We start from the raw sequence: 27,785 nt of genomic DNA on the forward strand, positions 1-27,785 counted from the left end.
GTCCTAAATGAAAGAAAACAAGTTGTCAAAAAGATTGGATCCAATATTTGGTGATGATATAGCATAATGAGTTTATAAGCAATTGTTTGGAGTCGGGTCATTTTTGACCGGGTACATCACAAGAGTGACTTTTTGCAATTTTGTACAAAATAAAGCCATTTAAAAGCAAACTACCTGATTAAACATTAAAACACACTAGTGTGATAAACAGTGCAAATTTTTAGATTTTGTTTTATGTCGTATTGTGAAAATATGCTTTTTTCACTCAAAAAATGAGGTGCCTACTTTCGGATAAATGAAGGTTACAGTTAATCAGATGCAAAAAGAAACACAAAACCAGTTCTAAATGAAAGAAAACAAGTTGACAAAAAAGATTGTATCCAATAGTTGGTGATAATATAGCATAATGAGAGATTTATAAGCAATTGTTTGGAGCTGTCTGTGACAGGGAACACAACTAGTGTTGTCTAATGGGTGCTCAAACTTCATCGGCCAATGGCAGCCATGTTTTTTAGATATGTAAATGTCCTTATAGACACTTGTGGCACTTTGGACCAAGACCACGCACAGTGATATTCATATTGATAGGACAAATGGTTGTGTGGGTATAGCCATTTTTATGTTTGTTTTTTTCACTCTTATAGTGCCACCAAGTGGCCAAGCTCCTGTGGATTTTTGTCTTGTGACCTCAAGTTGAGCTCTTACATAAGTGTCCTGAGTTTGGCGAAGATATCTCATTCCGTTCAGGAGTTAAAGGCATTTTACCAAAAGTGGCACCATCCCTTCTGAACATTTTGGCATTCCTCTGCAATGGTGAGTCGAAAGTTCAAAGTTTTTTATGATAATTATTGATATTCGCTCTTCAGAGAATCTTCCTGCACTGGTTTAGTTTCGATCGGGTGAACAACCTAGGACTAGTTCACAAAAGTTGTTTAAAAAAAAAAAAAATAATAATAATAATAATAATTTCCGACTGTTTGGGAGTTAAGTCAAGTCAAGTCACCTTTATGTATATAGCGCTTTTAACAATACGGATTGTGTCAAAGCACTGCACAGTATTTAAACAGCACAATAGTGTGTAAGTAACGCATTATTGTAAACAATCAATTAGAAATCCGGAAATCACAATAGTATATGATATCGCTGGAAAGTGTCCCCAACTAAGCAAGCCAGAGGCGACAGCGGCAAGGAACCAAAACTCCACAGGTGACAGAAATGGAGAAAAAAACCTTGGGAGAAACCAGGCTCAGTCAGGGGACCAGTTCTCCTCTGGCCAGATGAAACCAGCAGTTTGTACCAATGTCAGATTGTAGAGAACTCATCAGGTTCCTGTGGAGTAGCGCCGATGGCCGTCTAGGTTGGCGATGTCTTCATTGATGATCCGTCTCTGGAGCTCATCTGGCGACCCCATCATCGGCGGTCCTCTGAGGGGTTGGCATCATCTCTTATTAGGTATTCTGAATCCATAATATTCAGGTATTCTGAAGTTGTTATGAGCAACATCATGCTTTTGATCACTGTAGCGCCCCCATCAGGCCAATTGGGGTGAGCCTTGGTGATGTTGTTGATGGTGTGAGTACTACCATCCCTCCAAGTTTCAAGTCTTTACGACTTACGGTTTGGTCTGTCCGATCAGTTGACGTGGCTATCGCTGATCCTTGGCCATTCTTACAATAACAAGTCACTTTTTGGAAAAAAGCTTAGCAATATCATATGGCTTTAGATTATATCATTATGTGCTTGTGACAGAAACAGTTCAAGGTCAACAGTTCTTTCACTCTTCACCCTTGAGTTTCAAGTAAATAACAAGTTGGGGGTTGAGACAGGATTTTTATTGTAGTCAAACTATTACTTTAACATGTCTCCTGAAAAATCACTTCTTATTCATTTATTCATTCTAAGAGTCATTTGTATAATTAAATAAATTAATATTTTACATGGAAAATACCAAACACTGAAAAACAATGAAAATAATGATCCTTTGTTGCAAAAAGAAAATGCCAAAAGGGTGGCAAGAACCATTCAGTGAAATTCAGAAGAGTTTGTATGTTCTCCAGTGAGCAGGATATACAGGGCTGTCTGTGAAAAACTGCTTTTATTAATCCGGTTTAAAGTTATTTTGTGTTTCTGAGTCCTCCTCCCGTGATTTGATCAGTGACAGCAGATCTCCCAGCTGTTTCTCCAGAATGTCATCAGCTCCGTCATTCCTAATGATACAGTCAAACTTCACACCCTCATCCAAACCACACTCGGACTCAGCGTCATCTATACCTGGACACAATCACACCATTATCAATCACTACAACACTGTTTGTTATATGTTTTTCTGTCGATTTCTTATTTTTTTTACCTGTGGTGAATCTCCAGCCCCTCTGTGATCTGGTCTGCTCAGAAGCCTCCACCCGAACACAGACGCATTTACCAGGGAACTCTTCACGGAACCACCGCACGTCTGACATCCTTCTGCAATCGCTGATTATCTGAGCAGTGGATGGTATGTGATGCATGTCAGTGAACATATCAGAAAAGAAAATGACTAGCTTGCATTATTGTTAACTCTTAACTATTGAAATTCAAATGTTTTCCTTTTTCCAGTTTTTTCTGGATTCAGTTTGAATTACCAAATTAATTTGTGATAATCAAAGAATTCATAAAACTTTAACAAATGAATTAATGATTACAATATTAACGATAATAGCACCCTACACTTTTACACCCTCAGTAATGGAGGAGGACTGTCCTGGGACAGAAGAACTTTTGAACCGCTGATGTCACATGGACTATTTTAACAATGCCCTTACTATTTCTGTGCCTTAACCGTGGTAGTACCGTTGCTGTCTATGGAGGGTCATCTAAAAAATATCTTCATTTGTGTTCCAGAGATGAATGAAGGTTTTACGGGTTTGGAACAACATGAGGGTGAGTAATTGATGACAGAATTTTCATTTTTGGTTGAACTATCCCTTTAAATAACTCTAAGACTTCTAGAACTCCTCCAGCTTGCAGGTTGTTTGAGTGTGGGAGAGCTCCTACCCAGATGGGCTGTGTGGCATGTTTGATGGCCAGTCTACAGAAGAAGCCTGAGTCCTGCTGTCTCTTCATCTCACCCCAGCGGATCATGTCAGCACGATAGCTCTCCTTATACTGACCAGAACCCAACAGCTCCTCATAGTCAAGTTTATGGTCCTGATATTCAGAAATACATCAGTTTCTGTTAGCTTTCCCTTTCAGAACACAAACACAACCATGTTTTAAGAAATTCACCTCAACATTTAAATGCCTTTTTCAACTCACAAAAAAAGTTTTAACAATTACCGTTATCACAGTACAGTTAATAAATAATCTTTAAAGACACATTTTCTTTGTGTCAGACTTCATGGAACATGGTTATTGTCAATATAATGAACTATACCAGTGGTTCCTATAGTACATCTGTGTAAACCTGACAGGAATTGACTTCATTCAGTGGTGGCCAAAATTATTAGAACACTAGTATTTTCACCAGCTAAGTCTTTCTGTTTTTTGCTGTAGTGTGTCAGTAGGAAATATCAGTTTACATTTCCAAATTAATTTTGCCATTAATTGTAATAATCCAGTGAGATTTTTGTTTGCACAACAGTCGGTGCTCATCAAAGAGATCTGATCTCATCTTCATCCAGTCTGTCTGGAATGACATAAAGAAACGGAACAAACAGAGACTAAATCCAGAAGAACTGTGGCAACGTCTCCAAGATGCTTCAAGAGACCTACCTGCAAAGCTACCTGAAAAACTATCCGCAAGTGCACCTAGGGCAAAGGCTACTTTAATAGGATGGTCACACCAAATGTGGGTTTAAAAGAAAATCTATTTATGACATTATTTTTGACAGCATCCTTATTTCACAGAATTTTTATACAAGTGCCTAAAACTTTTAACAGTACTGTAGCTTTGCAGGTAGGTTTCTTGAAGTATCTTGGAGACATTGCCACAGTTCTTCTGGATTACGTCTGTCTCAGTTTGTCCCGAATCAATTAGGTTCTCAAACCTAATTGATTTACAGTAAAAAAAATAAACCATTGATGTATGGTTTGTTAGGATAGGACAATATTTGGCCAGAATACAGCTATTTCAAAATCTTGAATCTGAGTGTGCAAAAAAATCAAAACATTGAGAAAATCGCCTTTAAAGTTGTTCAAATGAAGTTCTTAGCAATGCATGTTACTAATTAAAAATTAAGTAAGGGATAATCAACGGTTTGCCGTGCGTTAAAGGATTTTAAATGCACGACGTGGAGGCTAATAACCGCCCGACGCGAAGCGGAGGGTGGTTGCCTCCGCGAAGTGCATTTTAAATCCTTTAACGCACGGCAAACCGTTGATTATCCCGCTTATTCCATGGTTATAGACAAATTAAAACTAGGATTGATATTTGCAGCGCAAAATTTGACTGAATGGATAAAAAAGACGGTTATTTTCGTCAGTTATGACACGCAGCTCTACCATTCTGCCCGCTTCAAATCAGACTCGGAGATTAAATAGTCCGGTAAAATCACATTTATTTGAATGAAATATAGCATTTGTTTCAGTAGGTTATCGATCGACCAAGAGAGAGTGTGAAGGCAAGAGAGATGACAGTTGTGTGTGTGCGTAACGTAGGCATGGGCCGGTATAAGATTCTGAAGGTATGATAACCTTGGATAAAAATATCACGGTTTCACGGTATCACGGTATTGTAATTACTGCTCTACAAAGTTATATTTAAATTTCTGGTTAAAGTTTTTTTTTTTTTTTTTTTCTGAACACAGTATATTTTATTTTAAGAAAACATTTAGAACATTTTGTAACATGGAACATCAGGCAAAATAATTAAAATAAATAGTTATATCTTCTTAATTAAATTAAATTTCAGTCACTTGTGTGAGCCTAAGCCTGCAGCTTAACAATAATCAACAAAATAAAATGTTCAAAAACAAATCCTTCTAAATGGAAAAAAATGCAATCACTAATCAAAGCAAAAATATGACCATTAGTGACAGTTCCAAAAATAAACAAATACTCAAAGGCACGTGAGAGCCAGCAAGGGTTTTTTTTTTTTTAATGCCGTGATTTTGAAAAGATGTTAAAGGTGCACTGTGTAATATTTAAGATGATCTCTAGACAGAGGTGCAATAACTATGTTTTCAGGGGTAAAGACCTTAATGACCCATTATGTCTTTATTAACTTAGAATTATCAGCTTGGGAAAAAAAAAACACTGACACAATGATGAACAAGTAACAGTAATATTCACAATAACATAGTTTTGTTGAATGATTAGTAAATATAATTCCTTAAATTACATTTTACAAGAAATCTCACTATTCGTAGCTGTCAAAAAAGGTGAGATCTTAATCCTGTATCGGCTTCCGTAGTTCTGTACAGGGAGGGGTGAGCGGTGGACTGTTTCAATTCACAACTTCGCCACTAGATGCCGCAAAACCTACACACTACACCTTTAACGTGACTGAAGGCTTAAAAGCAAAGACGTGATTTCACTTTAACTTAATTGTTGTACTAATGTTCAATCACAGAAACGTAACGTTAGTACATATAGTCTGCTATTCCCCACTCTGTGTTGTGGGGGTTCACCTCCGAGTTCTTTAGCCATCCTGAACTTATATTACCGCTGAGTCTCACCAAAGACTATAGAATACCAAAGACATGTCACTCGTGTAGTTTTGAATGGGGAACAATGAAACGGTCATCATGGCCGCGAAGCTCCGCCTTCTTAGTGAAAGAGCCAATCGTTGATTAGTAAAGTCAGCGCGTCACTGCATCTGCCGTTAGAAGTCCCGGTTGCTATAGAAACAGCCGGCGCTCTAAGACGTGCGTTCAGTACTGCGCATGCGCACTGGCTCATCTAGCCGGAAAAATAAGCGTTTTTTTAATGCTATTCAAGCACAAGGAACTATATTTATGAGGCAGTTCTTGTTGGATTTCTTTGGAGATTTCAAATATGAAATTTAATCGTAAGTTTGGCGAACAGTTTTGGAGAATTTGATGTTTCCCCATTCAAAGAGATAGGAGCTGCACTTTGATGCCCGAGAGGCGTTTCAAAGATGGCCGCCGAGTGACATGACTTGTCTTAAAAGGACTGACTGCGGATCACGTGCACAATCACAGACACGCGCCTGTCAGCACTCGGGACTCACTAAATTCCAGGGGTTTCATTACCACGACGTAAAATGGGCGTCCCTGGGGGCGTTGGGAAAACGCCCCTTTCTAAAAAAAAATTTATTAAGAGAGGTCACCGATCATGCGCAGTAAGGAAGTTTTTTTGCGCGGGCATTTCAAAACCTAGGATCAGCACTGATGGATATATGAAGGACAACACAGTCATACAGGTTATTTTTATGTTTTAAAATCTTACATTTAAACGATTTTCGAAAACAAATAAACAGCCAGAAATGTAAAACGTGTAGAGTCTATTTACGAAAATAAATCATGTTTTACAACGGTATCGTGGCCAGGTATTTCAAGACACTGTATATGTATATGAATATAAATATGAAGGGCACGAAACCCCTGCGATTGTGGACAGGTATTTCAAAATACTGTATATACTGTATATGAATATAAATATGAAGGGCACGAAACCCCTGCGATCGTGGCCAGGTAACGTATTTCATTATGAATATAAATATGAAGTGCATCTGGCACGAAACCCCTGCGATCTTGGACAGGTATTTCAAGATATTGTATATGAATATAAATATGAAGTGCACGAAACCCCTGCGATCTTGGACAGGTATTTCAAGACACTGTATATAAATATGAAGTGCACGAAACCCCTGCGATCGTGGACAGGTATTTCATGATATATGAATATGAAGTGCACGAAACTGCGCATGATCGGTGACCTATGCAAATTCTCAAATAGGCCACGCCTGCCTGGTGACGCAGTATCGATTACGCTGTACTGAAACCCCTGGAAAAAAGTGCATCCCGTCAGCACTCACCGCTGGGGGAGGGGCTGCATTGTTTTCTCTGCAGGGACGCACACACACAACCTAGTAGAGAGTCCTGCGCTCCACTTTGACGACACAGAAAATACACATATCGTAGGAACGGTATAACTTTTTTTGTTTGCGGTTTTGAAACCGTGACTTTTTCAAACCGCGGTAAACCTTGAAACCGGTTATCATCCCATGCCTAGCGTAACGTTAACGTTACCTGCCTGCATGCTGTGCGTCTCTCTCTACAAACAACAATTCATTCAAAAACAGCATCTTTACTGCCCCGTTGCTGAGGAATATAATGTAGCGATCTAGTATCTAGGCTATTTTAATAATGATCGCAGGCAAACGCTGACAAGAAGTTTATGTATGTGCGCAGCACAATGCGATCTCCGACCTCTCTCTCTCTCTCTCTCTCTCTGTGCTTTTGCGTGCATCAATTAAAGCAGCACATTAATATAGAACGGTGATTAAACTGACTTGGAACTAGAGGTCTTCACGGGTCCAAAAATTCGTACCCGAACCCGAAGAGACCCGTAAATGTCCTGGACGGAACCGACCCCGACCCGTATTTTATTTTAAAGTGGGACCCGAACCCGTGAAGACCCGAAATATACCTTAAATGTACTAGTTGGACCCGAACTCGGCTGGGAAGACACAGACCCGACTGTACCCGATTGGCACATATTGCACAGCAAACTGCTATTAACTATAAATAAGTTGCGAAGGAAAAAAAAAAACTTTTTTGGCGTAAACTACTGTTAGTAGCGTTGCATACAGACCTCCTTCAGTACATTTACATGTTAGGCTGTTGCCGACAGAAAGACCCTTTTTAATCCACTATTCCAGCTTTAATAGTTACTTTAGGGCAGGCTACTCGCTGTCATGGTCGGTGACGAATGACTAATGCTATACTTTTTTCTCTCTAAGTCAACTTCGACCGTTGTGTTTACCCTTTTGAACTACAATAACGATACTTTTGCAGATTGGAAAGGAAGGAAAGGAAAGGGGGTGAGTGAGGCCAAGTATGGTGACCCATACAAGGAATTTGTGCTCTGCATTTAACCCATCCAAGTGCGCACACACACAGTAGTGAACACACACACACCGTGAACACACACCCGGAGCAGTGGGCAGCCATTGCTGCGGCGCCCGGGGAGCAGTTGGGGGAACGGTGCCTTGCTCAAGGGACTCACCTCAGCCGTGGTATTGAGGGTGGAGAGAGTGCTGTACATTCACTCCCCCCACCTACAACCCCTGCCGGACCTGGGACTCGAACCTGCAACCTTTAGGTTACAAGTCCGACTCTCTAACCATTAGGCCACGACTGCCCCCCAGTGCCCCCCAGATTGTAATAAAGACTCGGCGCAATTGTTTTATTTATTAGTTAATTTATTATTAATTAATATTATTAATGTATAATTAAACATTTTTTTTCCAAAAAGGCACAGAACAATGAATGCGGTAAACTTTACTGCATGCATCTTCAATAACAGTATCTTCTTCAGTAAGATAAAGCAATACAAAACATATGTTTAGAGCTCCACCTAGTGGTCATCTTATGAAACTTAAAGGAGGAATTCGCACGTATAGCACGAGACAGCTTGATAGCGTAAATAGCTTATTCTGAAAAGAGTGTATTTTTTCCACCATATTTTCTATTATCACTGCAGTGCTCTCTGAGCTGAGCCTGACCAAAAAATTAAAATATAACAAGATGCAGTGTAAACATCACAGACAACATTAATGTGACTGTTCATTTTTGATCTCATATTTTGTTGCTCATGTGAAATAAATAAATGTGCAAGGCTTTTTATTTCACATCACTCATGAAGGAATCCGTGATCACCGACCGTCCGTTTACCCGCGCTCTGCTTCTCGCTGCTGCGGTCACGCGACACGCGTTTTTATTTATTTATTTAATCTTCTTCTTTTTTTTATTTCCCTCTCACACTTTTCTTATCATAATTTTACAAGTTGCAAGTTACAAAACACGTGCAAAGTGGTGACTGACACTGGAAGGTGCGATGTTTTCCGATCGACTCGGGTATTACACACAAGTTAAACATACCCGGGACCCGAAGTAATAGATTTGGACCCGACCCGGACCCGGCTAACCATTTAAAATATAGACCCGAACCCGTACGGGTCCCGGGTCCTCTGTGAAGAGCTCTGCTTGGAACTACTGTAGTTCGGTTTTACTGCACACCTGCCAGCCAATCAGAATCCAGTATCCAGACATTCCATGGAATAAGTTTTTATATATTTATGGTAGGAAATGTAAAAAATAAATAAATAAATAAGGGAAATCGATAATTTTGACCCATACAACGTATTGTTGGCTATGGCTACAAATATTTTTAGGGGTAATGAAGGTACAAAGCTGTCCTTATGAGGTTACTGTACCCCTAAAAGTACAAATTCTGCACTCTTTTTTTTCTGAAAATGTATCAGAATTTCATCTTTTTGGCAACTTCTGCAACAAAAACTGCATGTTTTGCCCCGAACAAAACCAAACAGTTCATTCCTCCTTAAAACGAACTTTCATATAATCCAATATCACACTTACATATTTTGCCTCATAAAAGCCTGATGTATCAAAAATTATACAAAACATAAAACACACTGGTAAACATTTTATTTATTTAGGCAGGTAGTCTAAACAAATAAGGCAATGTAAACAAATCTGAATATTATTTCATATGTCAGGCTTTCCAGAGTTAAAATAGTGTAAGGCAGCGGATGTGTACTTTACCTTAGCATACTGATGTTTGAGAGGTGCAGACAGTCTGAGTATACAGCACATATCTGTTGTCAATCTGTAATTTAGGATAAGAGCATATGTTTATTCATGCATTTTATCTATTCACCCAACAGTGTTATGTTAACATAAAACTCGAGAGCTCACCTTTTCTGTATTAAATCGGTCACATAGTCCTTCCCTGACTTTCGCTTCCCGCTGAATAACAGAATGGTCCTTGGTTGTGTAGCTGTCATGATTGTAAGTCCATGAAATGTGTTCTACATTCATATACAAAACCGACACATGTTCAGTATGACAACTATTCAAACGGGAACGACTTTAGGTGGATTTACCGTAATGAACAAACATAACGCAGCCACTAAAATACATAAGCACGATTTGGTCCTGCTGTTTCAGTTTATCTTGACCAGATATGTTCATTTATTTCGTTTATTTACGGCATTAATACAGTGTGTGAATTTTTCACTTAATGAAGTTGTAAGTGTAAAGTGTGTGAAAACGTCTGAATGCGGGATGCTTGATGTTTTGTGCATTTACGGTAATCGGACGAGTGTCACGCCATCAACTTACAGGGTATGTACTAAACATTTGTTACATTTAATTAAAGATGAAGCATTTTAATACATAACAATATTTAAACATAATCAGAGATTGGTAAATAAATTAGTAATCTTATTTTGCTCACGTATTTATTAATCCCCCTTTTTTCCTAAACATCACTGAACCGGAAGTCAAACAACAAAAGCGTTTTTTTTTTCTGGATTTCATTCTTGTTTTTATCAAAGTCCCTTATTCTCTTGCTTTTGCTTATGAGGCAAAACAAACTAGCAAATTATTTAACGTTAGCTGCGATTGTGCTTACACACGATCTTGCTGCGTGTTCCTCATAATTTATTTCCATCATTAGTATTTATTGATTTATTTCTTTATTGACATTTGGACCTTTTCGCTCACTATAAAATATCAACAGCTCAGATGATGCTTTTTTATTTTGTGCACTTTGCTTTAAATACTAAATGCTTTTCATAGCCGTTATTTTAGTTTTCGTGACCCGGAAGTTTTGAATCTGTCATTGAGTGTTTAGCAACAACTTCTTTGTCTTTGTTTACATGTGATATTCATTGAAGAATTTGCTATTTTGTGTGAGGCTGCTGAATTCGATGTGACGCGCAGTGATGAACGGCAGCTCGAACCCGCCTCTGGATAAAGAAGAGCATGTGTTGAAGCTTGGAGATAGTTTTGAGAAGAGACCAAAATCATCTTTTCACACCATCAGATGTGAGTCTATCCATTAATAAAAAAATAATTGAACAAACTGAATGACATAACGCGACTCATTTGAACAAACACACCTCTAATCTCAATAATCTTACCAGTATTTGGTAACAGAAGCAAGCCTAGTAACTGAAAATAATATACGTCCTGCAGACTAGCCCGTAGATTTAAAAAATGTGTGGATTTTGTAAATCATTGACAATATAAACATCAGAAGTGTTCCACACAAGCGCGTTCAGACCTTTGAAGCAACCAACAGTCTGAGTCTGCGGCCTCTATGTAACATATTGTTTATTGTAGTGATGTAATCGTGGTTCGTAAATATCATCTGTTTTATTATTATAAAAATAGTCTATACAGAATTAACCTCGTATAAAAATATAAACCACTTAATGATATGAATTCAGTCAGATATACTGAAAAGCCAGTGTGTTTGTCTGTCACATAACCGCGAATTTTTAAATACGTTATATAATTTAGTTATCCCACTTCACATTATGTTTGACAACCTCTATATCTGTTTTATATCCTAAAAATTGGTTTAAACCTGATTTCAGATAAGTATGCAATAATTTTTATTTTTTAAACCTTTAAAATTGTATTTCTTCCCTGGATGAATTATTGAAGAATGAATGAATGAAATATGTCAGAATCTGTCAAATGGGTGAAAACATTGTTTACATTTACATTTAGACATTTAGCAGACGCTTTTATCCTAAGCGACTTACAAAAAAAGGGCGATGGAAGCAATCAAAATAACAAGAGCAATAACATGCAAGTGCTATGACAAGTCTCATTTAGCCTAGCGCACTACACGTATTAAGGTTACACATAGGTGCAAATAGGTGCAAAATGCTAAGAAATGTCCATGTCCAAAAACTGTCATAAAAATATGATTTATTAATATTTTTTTCCACTTTCACTGATTTTTTTAACCAACATCTGTTCTATCCATAGATACCAAACATTCATTAATTTTCAGATTTGTAACCCTTTAAATGCTGGTTTGTTTGCATAATGCCACAGGTGTTTTTTTTTTATGAAAAAATGAGAAATAATTTCCATATACTAAATGCTGAGCAGAATTCGTATTCTTTGCTTATTAGAGTCTTGGGTGTGTCAGTGAAGAACAACAACATTAATTTTGAGGCATTTATATTTTTATGTAGTGTTAGATTTGAATTTTGAAAAAATGGCACAATCTAGTAAAAATAGTAAAAATGTAAAATTTTAAGCCTTGTCAATAGAATGAATGCCTATTAGCAAATATTGCATCATTTTATAGTCAAATGGCCCTGGGTTAAAAATGTGGACATATTTGTCCTTAAGATCCTGAGTGTGAGTGTTTTTTGTACGGAGGGTAAAATTGATGGTGAAATATTAAAATTTCAATAAAAATAAACACCTGAGCCAAAATTTACGCAGGTGCCATTAACACAGGCACACTTATAACAAAAAACAAAACTGAACTGGACAAAAATGTCCATAAGGTTGCACAAGGGTTAATTATATAATAAATAAAAAGAAAATAGATAGAATAAAAAAGGAAAAAGCAAGCTGGAGGTCTAAAAATAGATAGATAGACTAGAAAATTAACAGAAAAGCTAGTTTTAGTTTTTTTTGTTTTGTTTTTTAAGAAAACCAGCAGTGAGTGAATTAATAGAGGTAGAATACAACAAGAACAGAGAAGCTACTGTTAGTTTTCACAAGCAGTAAGTAAATTAATAGAGAATAAGTGTAAAGGGGCAACAGAATTAGCATACAGGGTGCTAGAGTTAGAGGGTCTTTATAATTGCTTATAACAATATGCATGGATTTTATTATTATAAGTAAAATTAATATACCAAACTGTATGTTCATTTTCTTCCACAGATGATTTTAAACCAGCATCTATTGATACATCCTGTGAAGGAGAATTGCAAGTAGGAAAAGGAGATGAGGTTACCATCACATTACCTCACATCCCAGTAAGAGTCATCCTTCTCAAGATTTCATCTATGAAATCCTTTCTATGCATCACGTACTGTGTTTGTTTCTCTCAAGGGCTCCACTCCACCAATGACAGTGTTTAAGGGCAACAAAAGGCCATATCAGAAAGACTGCGTTCTCATCATCAACCATGACACTGGAGAGTTTATGTTGGAAAAGCTCAGCAGCAGCATACAAGTCAAGAAAACAAGGTAAGCAGCCAAATGAAGTCTGAACTTTGTTTGTGAAGAGATTTCGGGTCAAGTGTCACCTAGTCAGCAAGTCTTTTTAAGGCAAAGCTTAAGGACATTGATTAGTTTCTTTTTTTTTTAAATTAATAACAATACCTACTCCTGTTGTTCAGATACACTAGTAAACTCAGTATCTTAACTTGGGTTATCTGTTACAGTGCCCTATCAAAGCAGAATCTAAACAACATAGAGACTGTACATACAGTGCCCTGCAAAAGTACCTTTTTTGCATTTTGTTATGTTAAACTGCTTTAAATTACTTTTTTACCACATCATTCTAAGCTTCTTACACCGTAATGGCAAAGCAAAAAAAAAAAAAATTAGTTTTTAACATATTTGCAAATTTATTAAAAATAAAAAACTGAAATGATTTCATTGCATAAGTATTCATACCCTTATGCTCAGGAGCATTCATAGTGCTTGTAGATGTTACTGCACTTTGAGTGAAGTTAATCTGTCGCAAATTCAATTTAATAATTTGGAAAAAAAAAAAAAAACATTTGTATGATTTGGATGGATTGGATTGGATTTTGTATGGGTATAGATTTTTCTTTTATGCCCAAAATCATTAGGATATTAAGGAAAGATCATGTTTCATGAAGATATTTAGTAAATTTCCTACTATAAATATATCATAAATTAATTTTTGATTAGTAAGCATTGCTGAAAACTTCATTTGGTCAACTCTGAGGGTGATTTTCTCAATATTTAGATTTTTTTTTGCACCCTCAGATTTCAGATTTTCAGAATAGCTGTGTTTAAAAAAATATTTTCCTATCCTAACAAATCATACATAAATGTAAAGATTATTTATTCAGCTTTAAGTTGATGTGTAAATCTTAATTTAAAAAAAAAATACAATTATGATTGTGGTCAGGGGTCACAATTGCTCTTTCTGAGTGCTAAATCCAGTGTTTCTGAGTTAAAAACAATAAATATGGTAAGCTTGCATCGAATCATGTTTTTTATTTATTTATTTTGACTGGAGAAAATGTTGCAAGCAATGCAGTATATTACCTACTCATTCAAAAGATAAATGAAAGTTGTAATCATATTCCAAAGAAGACATAGAATATAACCATTAACATCACATGACACCACTGGTAGTATCCATACCATAGTTTGAGGACCACTGAGCTGTACAGTTTAATGTGAATGTGAACTTATCCACACCTGCTCTGACTGGTTGAAAATTGAATTGTCACATAGTGCATTTTATGCTTTCACATGGACCGTACTTGCCAGTCGTCACTGTGTGATACTGAAGATGTTCGTTTGTGTTGGACAGAGCTGAGGGCAGCAGTAAGATCCAGGCTCGTATAGAGCAGCAGTCAGTGAGAGCTACCCAGCTGACGGCACAGTTCCGCACCCCCATCAAGCCTGGAGTGGGAGCTAAGACCTCACCAACCAAAGACAACCCTTCACCTGAGCCTCAGCTGGATGACATCAAACGAGGTTAGGCCTTCATGTTTGTAATTATACAGAAGGGCCCTAAAGTTGTAGACCACTAAAGCTTTTTTAATTTGACAGTATTCTAATTTAATACATATATGTGACCCTGGACCACAAAACCAGTCATAAGGTTAAATTTTACAAAACTGAGATGTATACATAATATGAAAGCTCAATAAATAAGCTTTTTATTGATATATGGTTTGTTATGATAGGACAATATTTGGCCGAGATACATCTATTTGAAAATCTGGAATCTGAGGGTGCAAAAAAATCAAAATACTGAGAAAATCACCTTTAAAGTTGTCCAAATTAAGTTCAATGCATATTACTAATCAAAAATTACATTTTGATATATTTATAGTAGGAATTTTACAAAAAATCTTCATGGAACATGATCTTTACTTAATTTCCTAATGATTTTTGGCATAAAAGAAAAATCAATAATTTTGACCCATACAATGTATTTTTGGCTATTGCTACAAATATACCCCAGCGACTTAAGACTGGTTTTGTGGTCCAGGGTCACATATTTAATGAAAATTGACGAAAATTTGACGAGACATGGCATTTTGACTGTCCCACAAGATTAAATTATTATTTAAAATGCAGTAAATGATTAAACCTCCTGTCTCAGGCATGGTTCAATAAATTACAACTTTTATAAATAAAAAGAAAATTATAAAAATGTTAATTAATACCTCCAGCATAAAAGTGTTTATTTTAGTAAATGGCAATCATTATTTTCATTCATATATTTCTGAAAGCATAGGGACTTTGCATTTTGTCTCTGAAAACCATGTCCTCTGGAGTGACACCATATCCTGATTTTAAATCGGCCAACTCCAGAGAAAACTTTTAATTAGTTGAAGGACCCCTTTCAAAAAGTTATAAAGTGTCATGAAAATTAGTTTTTGAAATAGAAAGAATTGAGGGAGAAAAATTAGTGGAAGAGAGAGGACACAGTAATATACACAGAAAATGAACAGGGATCCACCAGAAGGGAGGAGATCCTAAGAGAACAATGCAGAAAGTAAATAAAAACAAAATGATGCCTTAAAAAGAGTAGCCATAAAGTAAAAAAAAAAAAAAAAAAAAATTCACATCTTAATGAGTATAGTTTCAATCATATATAAATAATATTTAGCTATATTGTAAATATTAACCATGTGTGACAATGAAGATACATCTCTCTCATGCTATTTATATATTATTACGTTTATTTATCCTTAATATTTGCATTGTCACACCATAGGACAAATGTATGGTACAGTTCAGTAAAAAGTTGACCAGAAAAAAAAAACTATTAAAGAATTGACGAAGTTAGGGGCCCTTTACATCTCAAAGATCAGACTTCACACTACATAAATATTTGCATTTCTTCTTCAAAAATTGTCTTTTACAAAATGCCTATTTGTCAACTACCCATATATATATTGTTAGTCTTCAGTTGTTGGTCTACAATGGTTTACAATTTGAGTGAAAATAAAATTTCTGAAATTTCTTGGTATTTGGCATGTCCCCCTATTGTTTAATATGCACTCAAGCAGACTTGGACAAAACCTGACAATCTGTGTTATCCCAGCATGAATTGTCAGTGAGTCAATGTCATATATTTGCTTGCCATTTGATAGTTAGTGACATAGAGATGGTGTGGCCTCAAAAGGTCATTAAATTCCCCAGTTTCAGCACCTCAGTTTTGGGAAAGAATGGGGACAAGGGTCAATGACATCACTGCCAGACCTAAAACACATTTCATTATAGAGAAGAATAAACCAGGGTGAGAAAAATATGTTGTGATTCAGTTTTTTAAATTAACACCTAACTATATCAACATAAAAATGGGACACTGAATGGTTCACAAATGCTTTTTTGTCGTGGCCATCGCCAGCCTTTTATAGGAGAAGAATAGTTGTGCCTCACACAATTAAGAAAGACATATTTGTTTTATGATAAGAAGAAATGTACCACAGCAACAACAAAAGCTCATTTTAACAGGAAACTAAAGATAAAACACAACTTTTTAATAGTAAAATGTAGTATTCATTTAAGAATTCATCCAGTTGTTTTTTCTTCAGCTAAATCGTTCTCTTTTGCTCTTGTCTCAGAGCTGCGGGCCGAGGTGGACGTGATTGAGCAGATGAGCAGCAGTGGCAGCAGCAGTTCGTCAGATTCTGGCAGTCGTTCCGGCAGTGGCGATGACAGCTCCTGCAGTGATGGAGAACAGGAAACTCATCTCTCCCCCAGCAGGAACAACATGGCCAACGGAATGAACAAATCACAAGGCAGCAACCAGCTGATGAACACACTCCGTAAGAGCATTCACAATCATTTTATTCACCACTACAGAAAAGAATTTCTCATTATCAGCCCTAAAAGCATGATACAGTACAAACGCACACTGTAGAACAACAAACAAACATCTGATATGACAGAGAACACTGACAGATTTGTTATTCATCTTTTTTACATCTTACAAAACATCTTATTTTGTTATACAGTGCCCTCATCTAATATTGGTAAATGTGAGCAAAGGTGGATGTGACAATAAATCTGCATAATTTATCCTTTTGATCTTTCATTCAAAAAATGCACACAGTTCTAACCTGTCATTGACATAAAACAATAGAACCTGGGGGGAAATCTCATTAAGAAATAAATGTTTTTCTCTAGTTCAAGTTGGCCACAATTATTGGCACCCAATTATTGCAGCGTCATTTTTTCAAGATAACAGCTCTGAGTTTTCTTCAACAATGTCTAATGAGTTTGGAGAACACCTGACAAGAGATCAGAGGCCATTCCTTCATACAGAATTTCTAGATTCTCCAGAATCAAGTTGGTGCTTCTTCTCTTCAGTTTCTATACAGGGTTCAGGTCAGGGAACTGGGATGGCCATGGTAGAAGTCAAGTCAAGATTATTTATACAGCGCTTTTTACAATACAAGTTGTGTCAAAGCAACCTTACAGTATTAAAATAATAAAATAAAATGTCAATAATAATGAAAGAGTTCCATATTGCAACTAAGTCAAATTGGGGAGGACTCATCTGGTTCCCGTGGCCTTGTGCCGGTGGCCGTTTAGGGTAGGAGTTCTTTCTTGATGATCTGTCTCTGGGGCTCATCTAGTTGACACGGTATCCGCTGACATTCGGCTCTAGGTGTTGATCCACCATCTGCTCTAGGTTTGGACTGGATCCGGGGGACTGCAGTGACCATCTGATCTGGATACGGACTGGATCTGGTGGCTATGGTGACCTGGGAATAAGAAACAAACAGACTAATATTAAAGGTTGTATCAGCGATTTCTAGCCTAAAACATAAAGTGTCAATTTCAGCTGACCTTTCTTCACGATCCGCTCGCTGCCTGCCCCATAAATTGTCTGTGAAAAAACTGCGTCTCTCTGGTCAGCCTAGGGTCCGAGATATGCCAAAAAAACAATCGGCACTACCAACCTTTCCACAGATAAACAAACAGTGTTCCAACCAATCTGTGTCAGGGGTTTGGTGTTGTGGACTTTCCTACTGGTGCAGGGATGTGAGGGAGGCGGAGCGAAAGTCCGAAAGTTTGTTTATGTGTGGAAAGGTTGGTAGTGCCGATTGTTTTTTTGGCATATCTCGGACTCTAGGCTGACCAGAGAGACGCGGTTTCTTCACAGACAATTTATGGGGCAGGCAGCGAGCGGATCGTGAAGAAAGCTCAGCTGAATTTGACACTTTATTTTTCAGGCTAGAAATCGCTGATACAACCTTTAATGTAGATGCAAGAGTTCCAAGTTGCCACAAAATCAGATTGGAGAGGACTCATCTGGTTTTCGCTGTCTTGCGTCGATGGCCGTCTAGGTGATGAGGTCTTCACTGATGATCTGTCTCTGGGGGTCATCTAGTTGATGTGGTCTCTGCTGACATTCAGGGCTGTAGAGGATATCTCTGGGTGCTGATGGGCACGGACTAGATCCGGGAGACTGCAGCGACCGTCTGATCTGGATACAGGTGGCTGCGGTGACCTCGGAATAAGAAGGAAAGATACTAATATTAGCGTAGATGCCATTCTTCTTCTGATTGCAACGAGTACATCAGGTGTTATAGGAAGTGTTCCGGTTGACCTAAATAATGCAGCCTAACAATCCTTTAACGGATTTGGATTATGAAATGTATTAAGTGTAGGCCAGGTTAAAGAGATGGGTCTTTAATCTAGATTTAAACTGACAGAGTGTGTCTGCCTCCCGAACAGTGTTAGGTAGAATGTTCCAGAGTTTGGGCGCTAAATGTGAAAAAGATCTGCCGCCCGCAGTTGATTTTGATATTCTAGGTACTATCAAAAGCTTCATTCTGTGCTCAGTGACACATTTTTGTGTTGATTTTGATGTTTGTTTTGGATCATCGTCCTGCTGGAAGATGCAACCATGGCCCATTATAAGATTTCCAACAGAGGCAGTCAGGTTTAGATTTTTTTATCTGCTGGTATTTGATCAAATCCATGAAGCCTGTATCTAAGCAAGATGTCCAGGACCTCCGGCAGAAAAATAGGCTCACAACATTTAAGTCCCAGCAGTATTTTTAACCGTGGACATGGGGTACTTTTTTTTATCCCTGTCTGCACCAAAACCATCTGGAGGGTTAGCTGCCAAAAAGCTCATTTTTAGTTTAATCTGACCATAAAAGCCAGTCCTGTTTGAAGTTCCAATCATGTCTGTTAAACTGAATATGCTGGAATTTGTTTTTGGATGAGCCAGGAGGATTTTTCTTGAAACCCTCTGGAACAACATGTGGTGATGTAGGGGCTGTTTGAAATTTTTTTTAGGCTTTCTGACCCTAAGACTCAACAATTATCTGCAGTTCTCCAGCTGTGATCCTTGGAGAGTCTCAAACTCTCCACCTTATCGTGCATTAGGATGATATAGACACACGTCCTCTTCTAGGCATATTTGTAACATCTTTAGTTGATTGGAACTTCTTAATTATTGCTCTGATGGTGAAAAAAGGGCATTTTCAATGCTTTATCTTTTTTCTTACAGCCGCTTTCTATTTTGTTAAGGTCAACAAACTTGTTCTGCACATCAGAACTATGTTCTTTGGTTTTACTCCTTGTGATGGATGATTAAGGGAATTTTGCCTTTGTGTTCCTCATATTTATAATCCTGTGCAACGGGAGTCATGGCTGGACAATTTCATGCTCCTAGTCACCCTGGTGTGCTAAAAAAATGTAAATAGGAATATACTTTTATTCATAGGAATTTCTAGGGGTGCCAATAATTGTAGTCAACATGCATTAGAGAAAACCATTTATTTCATTTTGTGAGTTTGCACCACTTTCAATTGTTTTACCTCAATGAAAGGTTAGCATTTTGTACACTGTTTAAATGAAAGATCATAAAGATAAACAATGCAGATTTATTTTCACATCCACCTTTGCTCATATTTGCCAAGGGTGCCAATATTAGTGGAGTGCACTGTATGTTAGTTAAAAAAAAATCGCCTACCAATAGTTGAAGGAAATATGCACTGTGTTTTACATGGTAAATTATTTAGTTGTTGTCTTTTTTTCCTTCAGGAAATGACCTTCAGCTAAGTGAATCTGGCAGTGACAGTGACTGACCGAATGATCTCCTAGCTGATGTTCTGCACTTAAAAACATAAATTGTGTTTCTCTGCGTTATGTGCTTTCATAGATGATATCGGTCTTTTTGCAGTGGTTTCATAGATGATATCAGTGCTTTTGCAGTTTTAACTTGAGCTTTTATGGTTTCATGTTAACATGGAGATATCATAGAAAGTGTTGGAGAATGTAAAATAATTTTAATAGATTTTATTTTTATTGCAAAGGGAAATTTTTGAACAGATAAGGTTGTGTAAATTAAATATTGTACCTTTGGTTGTTCAGTATTTTTATGAAGATCAAAATCATCAGTCAACATGGCTTGTTTTTTGCACCTTTCACCCCTCTGTGTTCAGTGTTACACTTATTTTGCTTTTGGCATTGCTTATGAAGTTCAGCCATTTTTTTTTTCTCAGTGGAAGGCAGGAAGTAATGATTTTTTGTGACATAATTTTTTTTTTAAATAGACCAATTTGGAGTAGACATCACAGTTACATAACTTGCAGGTGCGCGCACATTGTGGTGGCAGAAAAACACTAGTAACAAGTGAAGTGAAATAGGTAAAAAAATAAAAATAAAAAAGAGATAAATTGTATTGTTGTGTCTTTGGATGTCAGAATTGGAATGCAAATTATTTTGATAGAATATAGAAAGTTTATATCTTGTATTTCTGACGTTATAACTCAATTTAATTCAACAATAGAGAGTTTGTCAATTCTGAGGGGGAAAAAGCAACAAGTGTGGCATATAACTCATGATTCTGAGCCAAGGAGAATAGAAAGAATGATGAGTTGATTTTTCTTATCAAAATTGTCAGATATAATCTCAGAATTGTGAGAATAAGGTCAGAATCTTTAAATATAAACTGCTACTTGAAAACTGTCATTTTCTGTCACCAGATATGCTCCACCCACAAAAAAAAATGTCATCACTGTTTGCAAACACTGAATTGTTCTAAACTTACTGTCAGTACTCAGTGCTGTGTATGTGGTTATCTGTAGACACGTATACTGCTGGTTTAACCAAAAAGAAATAGTTTTATTGCACTGTACACAATATTAATGTTGTATATAGTATCTGTAATGTAAGATAAAAGTCAAAAACAAACTGTGGGTCTGAGTTATAATTTAATCATGATTAATAATTGTTATTACCATTATTATTTACTTAACAAATATCATGACTGCTTTATCTTTTTTAAAAGAACAGAAAGTTTGACACAAAAAGGCATGCCAAAGTGTAAAAATCTCCTGCTCATGTTGATTCCCATTTAAATGAATGGTAAATGTGGTGGGGCCTAACTTGAAAATGTTTTATTCATTACTGTAAACACATTTTTGTTGTGTATTTAATGAACTGACAACAGGCCAGATGCTGCCAGAACTTGTATTAAACCTAGTAGTTACAGTATGTCACAAACGTGAGTACACCCCACACATTTTAGCAACCATTTTAGTATATCTTCAAGGGACAAGAAGTGAAACTTGGATTATATATGTGCAGCTTGTATAGCAGTATAGATTTATTGTCCCCTAAAAATGTAAAGATTGTCATACAAATAACTTAAAGGCTCCCATACAGTTCTAGTGCATTTGCTTTACTATTTTTCAAATCAAGAAGTAACTTAATAATATAATGTTTCATTTCTAACTTAAATAACAAAAAAACGAGGCTTTCCTTTGGCCCATTTCTATGGTATTTTCCCATAATCAAACAAAGTTTGACAATAAAAGCCACATTTGGTGATAATCTTTGTCTATCAAAATAATAAAGAACATCTTTTTCAGAAAACACCTCAGTCTAAGTCAATCCAAAACATTCTGTAATAAATTATATAAAATAAAATGGACCATATTCTCTATGCTCTATAAAAATGCACAGCAATCTTCATTTCCAAAATGTTTTTGAATAACTGAATATTTTTAATGAAATTATTAGTTAATTTAATAGTAACTCCTCGACTGCAGTATATTACATTTACTGTATATCTGCTCATGTTGCCTCACATTTCTTTTTACAGGCTGTTTGCAGTGTTGAACATTAACCAATCACACACATTTCTGTTGAGCTTATCAGTGCAATGACCAATCAGAGGCCTTTGATTCATCACCAGGAGAAAGACGGAGTTGTTCTGTGCGGGCTTTCTGACTGAATTTTTCAGCATTAGCCAATTCTCTCAGCATCATAAACAAAAGTAAGCAGCATAAAGTGCAGAAATTATGCAGGTAGATTTATTTTAAAGTGTAGAAAATTTGCCTAATTTTAACCGGAGTGTTTGTGAAAGTACCGATGGACCGCTCTTTGCTCGCTTTCTTTATATAGTTTATTTCCGCGTTAAATAACTCTTTCGTTTTTCATTAACGTTACTAATGAACATAAACGATGTTTCGTTTGTAGCGAGAATATGACTTACTTTCCCCCCCTCACAAAAGTCTTTCTATTATTAAGCGACATTATCATTACGATATCAAGAGAGCAATAATTAGCATTAATGACCCAACATCTAAACGTTCTGGTTGTAACATTTGATTCAATATATATGCCTTTTGTATGATGGACATACACACATTTTATTGCTGTAGTTTAGAGACACATCCTCTCTAAAGTAACGGAAAACTGTTGAGTGAGGATTAGGGACTTTTATTTTGATAACACGCTGTCACGTTACACACTTCTGGCTTCAGCGTTGGAGTCAGTACCATGACAACAGTAGGTCGGGTGTGAGAAGCTGAGATGTCTTGAGCTGTCTTGTTTAACCAGCTATTACTGGAGAAATTATCACTGCATTCAGGTATAACATAATAACTTTAACGTTATATACTGTGCCAATATGAACAGCGTCACTTGAAACGATAAAACAGTGAGAGTAGCAGTTTGTGCAAGCAAGCGCCAAGAACAAACAAAGCTGAGTAGCAGATTGAGTAGAATATTCTGTCACTCACTGGAAATGTATTATTATACCATTTTGTTATTATCCCATTACCTGTTCTCTTACTTTGCAGGACTGTAAAGTCTCTCATGTCGTATAAAATCGATAGACTGTTAACAGGTTGCTCTGGATGCTCTGATTTTCCAGAAAATTATGATTTTAAATGTCAATTAAACGAAAACTGCATATTAACTAGATGGTATAGTCGTTGTTTAATGCTATATTTGCTTCTTCCGTAGACCCTCTTGTTAAAAAGTCATAGTGTTACTATTTATATATTGGACTAATCCTTTATGAGGGCTTTATGGCTCCATTTGAGATAACCAGCATATATTCTTTAGTTAGCAATCTTTTGCTAAAGAAACATTTGATGTTTTATGTCAGTGCACAGAAATCTGTCCATCCTATTGGATTGGTCTACTTCCTTGCATTTCCTATTCTCTGTCTCTCTGGTGTGTGGATTAGCTCTGTTAAGCAGTCAGCAGTTAGTTAGGAAAGCTGCTTGGGTGGCAGCCAATGAAATCTGCAGTCATGTGACCTGTCTGTTGTGTTCTACACTCAGTTGTATGTCCACCAGAGTATGTGAGCGGAGTGGAGCGGCAACAATTTCCCCTCCGCGCTCAGTGCATTTAAAAATCGCTCCTCTCCAGCGCCACTCCGGGTTCACAATTTTCCGCTCCCGCTCCACTCCTCGCTCACTGATATCAGAAACACCGCTCCGCCTTCGCTCCGCGTCAAAACATTTAGAAATAGCCTTATGTTTTAAATATAACGGTCCTGTTCATAACACATATTAAAACAACAGGAGAGTTTGGAATAGTGTGCAAACTTTGTACCTACCACATACCAAGCTAATAACATTGTCAGCATTAAAAGAGTATAACTACTGCTTTATGCAGTGCAAAGTTTGTAATGAAAATAACTACATTTTCGTCAGTTATTTTACATATGAATCGCTGCATTTCTTACAGATTTCTGATAATTCGAAATCGGATACCATTACATTTGTTTTAATGCATTATTGTCACAGCGATTGCGTGTGAATAAGTGCTGCACATGTTTAAATGAGGCTTTCACCTGAATATATTCAGTATCTAGAAGGAACAAACTAAATCCTTGTGAACTATAATTTACCGCTCATGTCCATTCACATTATTTCTGATTTGAGTGATCCATCTCTATCAAGCTAAATATGTTTAACATGTAAATGCCTGCTTATTATGCAGTTATATTACGGACCGTTGGCATGAATTGTACTTATGATGGAGCGATGGTGGAGCGCACTTGGAGCGAGTGAAAACCACGACGCTCCGACTTTTCAAAAATCCGCTCCTCCCTCCATTCAAAATCACACCGCTCCACTCCGCGCTCCGCTCGCACTCCGCTCCGCTCACATACTCTGATGTCCACAGACCAAGAGGTTCAGTCAGCATCAAAAACCATGTGCACAGAAGTGACAATTTGCAAACAAAGACAGGGGATGATTAGACCTGGTCGTACTTTTTTTCCTTCAACATAAAATACATGAGTATAATGAGATCCAGCAGCAATATATTCTGCTGTGGTTGCTCTTCTACTTCAATATCTGTGTATTTGGTTTTCAAATATGTAAAATCATTAGGCCTGCATGTCCTGAGGTTTGTGCACTTTACTGTAAATCACTATGGTAAAATGCATCTGATGGGAATGAAAATATTATATATTATAGTATATACAAAATAATGTTCTGATCTAATTTGTATATTCTATTGAATACAGTTGAGGTCAAACGTTTACATACACCTTGCAGAATCTGCAAAATGATCATTATTTTACCAAAATAAGAGGGATCATGCGAAATGCATGTTATTGTTTATTTAGCACTGACCTGGATAAGATATTTCACATAGTTCACAAGACAAAATAATAGTTATCCTGTTCAAAAGTTAACATACACTTGATTTATAATACTGTGTTGTTACCTGAATGGTCCACAGCTGTGTGTGTTTTTTTGTTTAGTGACAGTTGTTCAGTCCTTTGTTTGTCCTGAACAGTTAAACTGCCTGCTGTTCTTCAGAAAAGTCCTTCAGGTCCTCCAAATTCATTGGTTTTTCAGGATTTTTGTGTATTTGAACCCTTTCCAACAAAGACTGTGTGATTTTGAGATCCATATTTTCACACTGAGGACAACTGAGGGACTCATATGCAACTATTACAGAAGGTTCAAATGCTCACTGATGCTCCAGAAGGAAGAAAAAAATAAAAAAGAGCCAGGGGTGTAAACTTTTGAACGGAACAAAGATTTTGCCTAAATATCATTTTTTCATTGAGTATTGCCCTTCAGAAGCTACAGAAGATCTCACTTGTTTTCTAGAAAACAAAATAAGTTAAATTTACCCTAATCTTCAGATTCAATAAGTTTTCATCCCCTAGATCTTAATGCATTGTGTTTCCTTCTGAAGCATCAGTGAGTGTTTGAACCTTCTGTAAAAGTTGCATATGAGTCTCTCAGTTGTCCTCAGTGTGAAAAGATGAATCTCAAAATCATACAGTCATGCTTATGATGAGTTTGTTTCTGTATTCTAACACATTTGGAGACATTTTCAGCATTACGTCACATGCCAATCACCAAAAGATCCTCTGCAATGAATTCATTTTTTTCCACAATACTCAAGGATTTGAAGGAGTCTGGCAGACGATTGGTACTAATATGCAAGTAAATTACACTCTCATCTCTTTACAGGATGTCTTTATTTAAGGCTCGTGATTGGTGGGCATCAGTGCTGGGTGAGGGTGAGGAGTTTGACCAGGGATGTCTGTGTGTTGGGGATGTGGATAACAGTGGAAGTGGATATGGTGAGTTATAGTTCTTATTACATGTCTCTTCTATTTACTTATTGTAGAGTTAACCAAAGTTATCATGCGCATTGTAATGTTCGAAGTGGATGTCGTAACAAATGTCTGTAGATCGGGAAGATTTTAAAACAAGTGGTATACTCATACATTTGTACAAACTGAACTTTACTCTGTGGAAATACAAATGGAAGATGGAAGACAAGGAGCGCAGCACTGAAAGCGGTAAGATAAATTCTGCATAAGGATGCTCTGAAGGCACAGTTCAGGTTTATTCCTTTTCTATAAAGAAAGTCCAAATGACAAGGATTAGATGCAGGGTGTTACGTTCAGTATACTGTGATGCTGAACCAGATTCTGTTCTCCCCCTGAAGCGGTTTACGTTCTCTGTCTCTGTCTCATTCTCTAATCCAGATAAGATTATCGTGGGCAGTTTTATGGGGATGTTACGCATCTTCTCACCACACCCTGCTAAACCAGATGAGCCGTCGGAAGCTGACACCCAACTGCTGGAGGTTCAGTTTCCTGACCCCATCATTCAAGTGGAGATGGGCAAGTTTGTCTCGTAAGTCTTATATGTGCTATTTTAGAATTTCCTAAGGGTTATTTACTTCCTGATGGTTATTTATTTAACTGATACTTTACTGACAGTTTTATAGCTTCAAGTCCTGTCTTTGTACCCTTTTCATGGAACGAGCAGCGTAGGGCTTCTATAGTCTTTATAATGTCCCTACTATAATATATGTCTAAACACACATATACCAAATTATGAAGCTATTACATTTAGTATGATTAGTACTATGTTATGTTCTGTTACACTTTCTTTATATGTGACCATGGACCACAAAACCAGTCATAAGGTTAAATTTGACAAAACTGAGATTTATACATCACGTGAAAGCTCAATAAATAAGCTTTCTATTGATGTATGGTTTGTTAGGATAGGACAATATTTGACCGAGATACATCTATTTGAAAATCTGAGGGTGCAAAAAAATCAAAATACTGATAAAATCACCTTTAAAGTTGTCCAAATTAGGTTCTAAACAATGCATTTTACAAATCAAAAATTACATTTTGATATATTTACAGTAGGAATTTTACAAAAAATCTTCATGGAACATGATCTTTACTTAATTTCCTAATGATTTTTGGCATAAAAGAAAAATCAAAAATTTTGACCCATGATATGTATTTTTGGCTATTGCTGCAAATATACCCCAGCGACTTAAGACTGGTTTTGTGGTCCAGGGTCACATATTATGTTTGCTTATTGTGATGATATGAGCAACAAATGCAGTCAGGCTGTCAAAAATTATGGAATCTTATGAGTCCTTTAAGAAAAATGATTTTATAATTTGTAAATTTATTTACAAAAAAAAAAGTAAATTTATAACATTAAATGTCATTAATCATAGAGCTTTGGCTTAATATAAAATATATATTTATTTTACTTATTTTCCTGCCCAATGTTGTCCAATGAATCAATGTTAAAGACAAAACAAAACAAATAGCGAAAGTAACCATATAGGCTGTGCTATATATTATGTGCAAAAAAGTACCACCAAACTAAAATGAAAAGAAATAAAATCTAAAGCACAGATAAACTGCGTTATATATATATTTTAGTCAGAATTATTGTGCTCCTATTCTATTGCGCTCCATCTGTTCGGTGCTCGTGAAGCCTGTGAAAACTTATGGAAATATTTCCATGACTTTCTGACATTTACAGATGGAGAATATAAT

At 36.6% G+C, this 27,785-nt stretch overlaps 3 protein-coding genes across 4 annotated transcripts in view; 2 read left to right on the top strand and 1 right to left on the bottom strand.

The window, feature by feature from the left end:
• Window positions 1–1,050: 1,050 nt before the first annotated feature.
• Window positions 1,051–10,017, bottom strand: pmvk (phosphomevalonate kinase). The gene is made up of 5 exons (XM_073847734.1): window positions 9,882–10,017; window positions 9,729–9,792; window positions 3,034–3,186; window positions 2,351–2,480; window positions 1,051–2,271 (listed from the first exon to the last, which is right to left on the bottom strand). Exons 1-5 carry the CDS (start codon window positions 9,968–9,970, stop codon window positions 2,099–2,101), a joined length of 609 nt encoding a protein of 202 aa, XP_073703835.1. The 5' UTR covers window positions 9,971–10,017; the 3' UTR covers window positions 1,051–2,098.
• A 505-nt stretch (window positions 10,018–10,522) lies between these two features.
• eaf1 (ELL associated factor 1) lies at window positions 10,523–21,385 on the top strand. Its single transcript, XM_073847433.1, has 6 exons — window positions 10,523–11,015; window positions 12,885–12,979; window positions 13,056–13,192; window positions 14,520–14,686; window positions 16,792–16,995; window positions 20,234–21,385. Exons 1-6 carry the CDS (start codon window positions 10,913–10,915, stop codon window positions 20,275–20,277), a joined length of 750 nt encoding a protein of 249 aa, XP_073703534.1. The 5' UTR covers window positions 10,523–10,912; the 3' UTR covers window positions 20,278–21,385.
• Window positions 21,386–22,963: 1,578 nt separating this feature from the next.
• bbs9 (Bardet-Biedl syndrome 9) overlaps window positions 22,964–27,785 on the top strand; it is a 192,547-nt gene continuing 187,725 nt past the window's right edge. For both annotated transcript variants that reach the window (XM_073846720.1, XM_073846721.1), the window contains exons 1-3: window positions 22,964–23,069; window positions 25,930–26,042; window positions 26,454–26,604. In XM_073846720.1, coding sequence (XP_073702821.1) covers window positions 25,931–26,042; window positions 26,454–26,604 — 263 coding nt within the window. In that variant the 5' untranslated portion in view covers window positions 22,964–23,069; window position 25,930. The remainder of the gene's footprint in view (window positions 23,070–25,929; window positions 26,043–26,453; window positions 26,605–27,785) is intronic.

This window comes from Garra rufa, chromosome 9, assembly GCF_049309525.1.
Source record: "Garra rufa chromosome 9, GarRuf1.0, whole genome shotgun sequence".
In the NCBI taxonomy this organism is placed as follows: domain Eukaryota; kingdom Metazoa; phylum Chordata; class Actinopteri; order Cypriniformes; family Cyprinidae; genus Garra; species Garra rufa.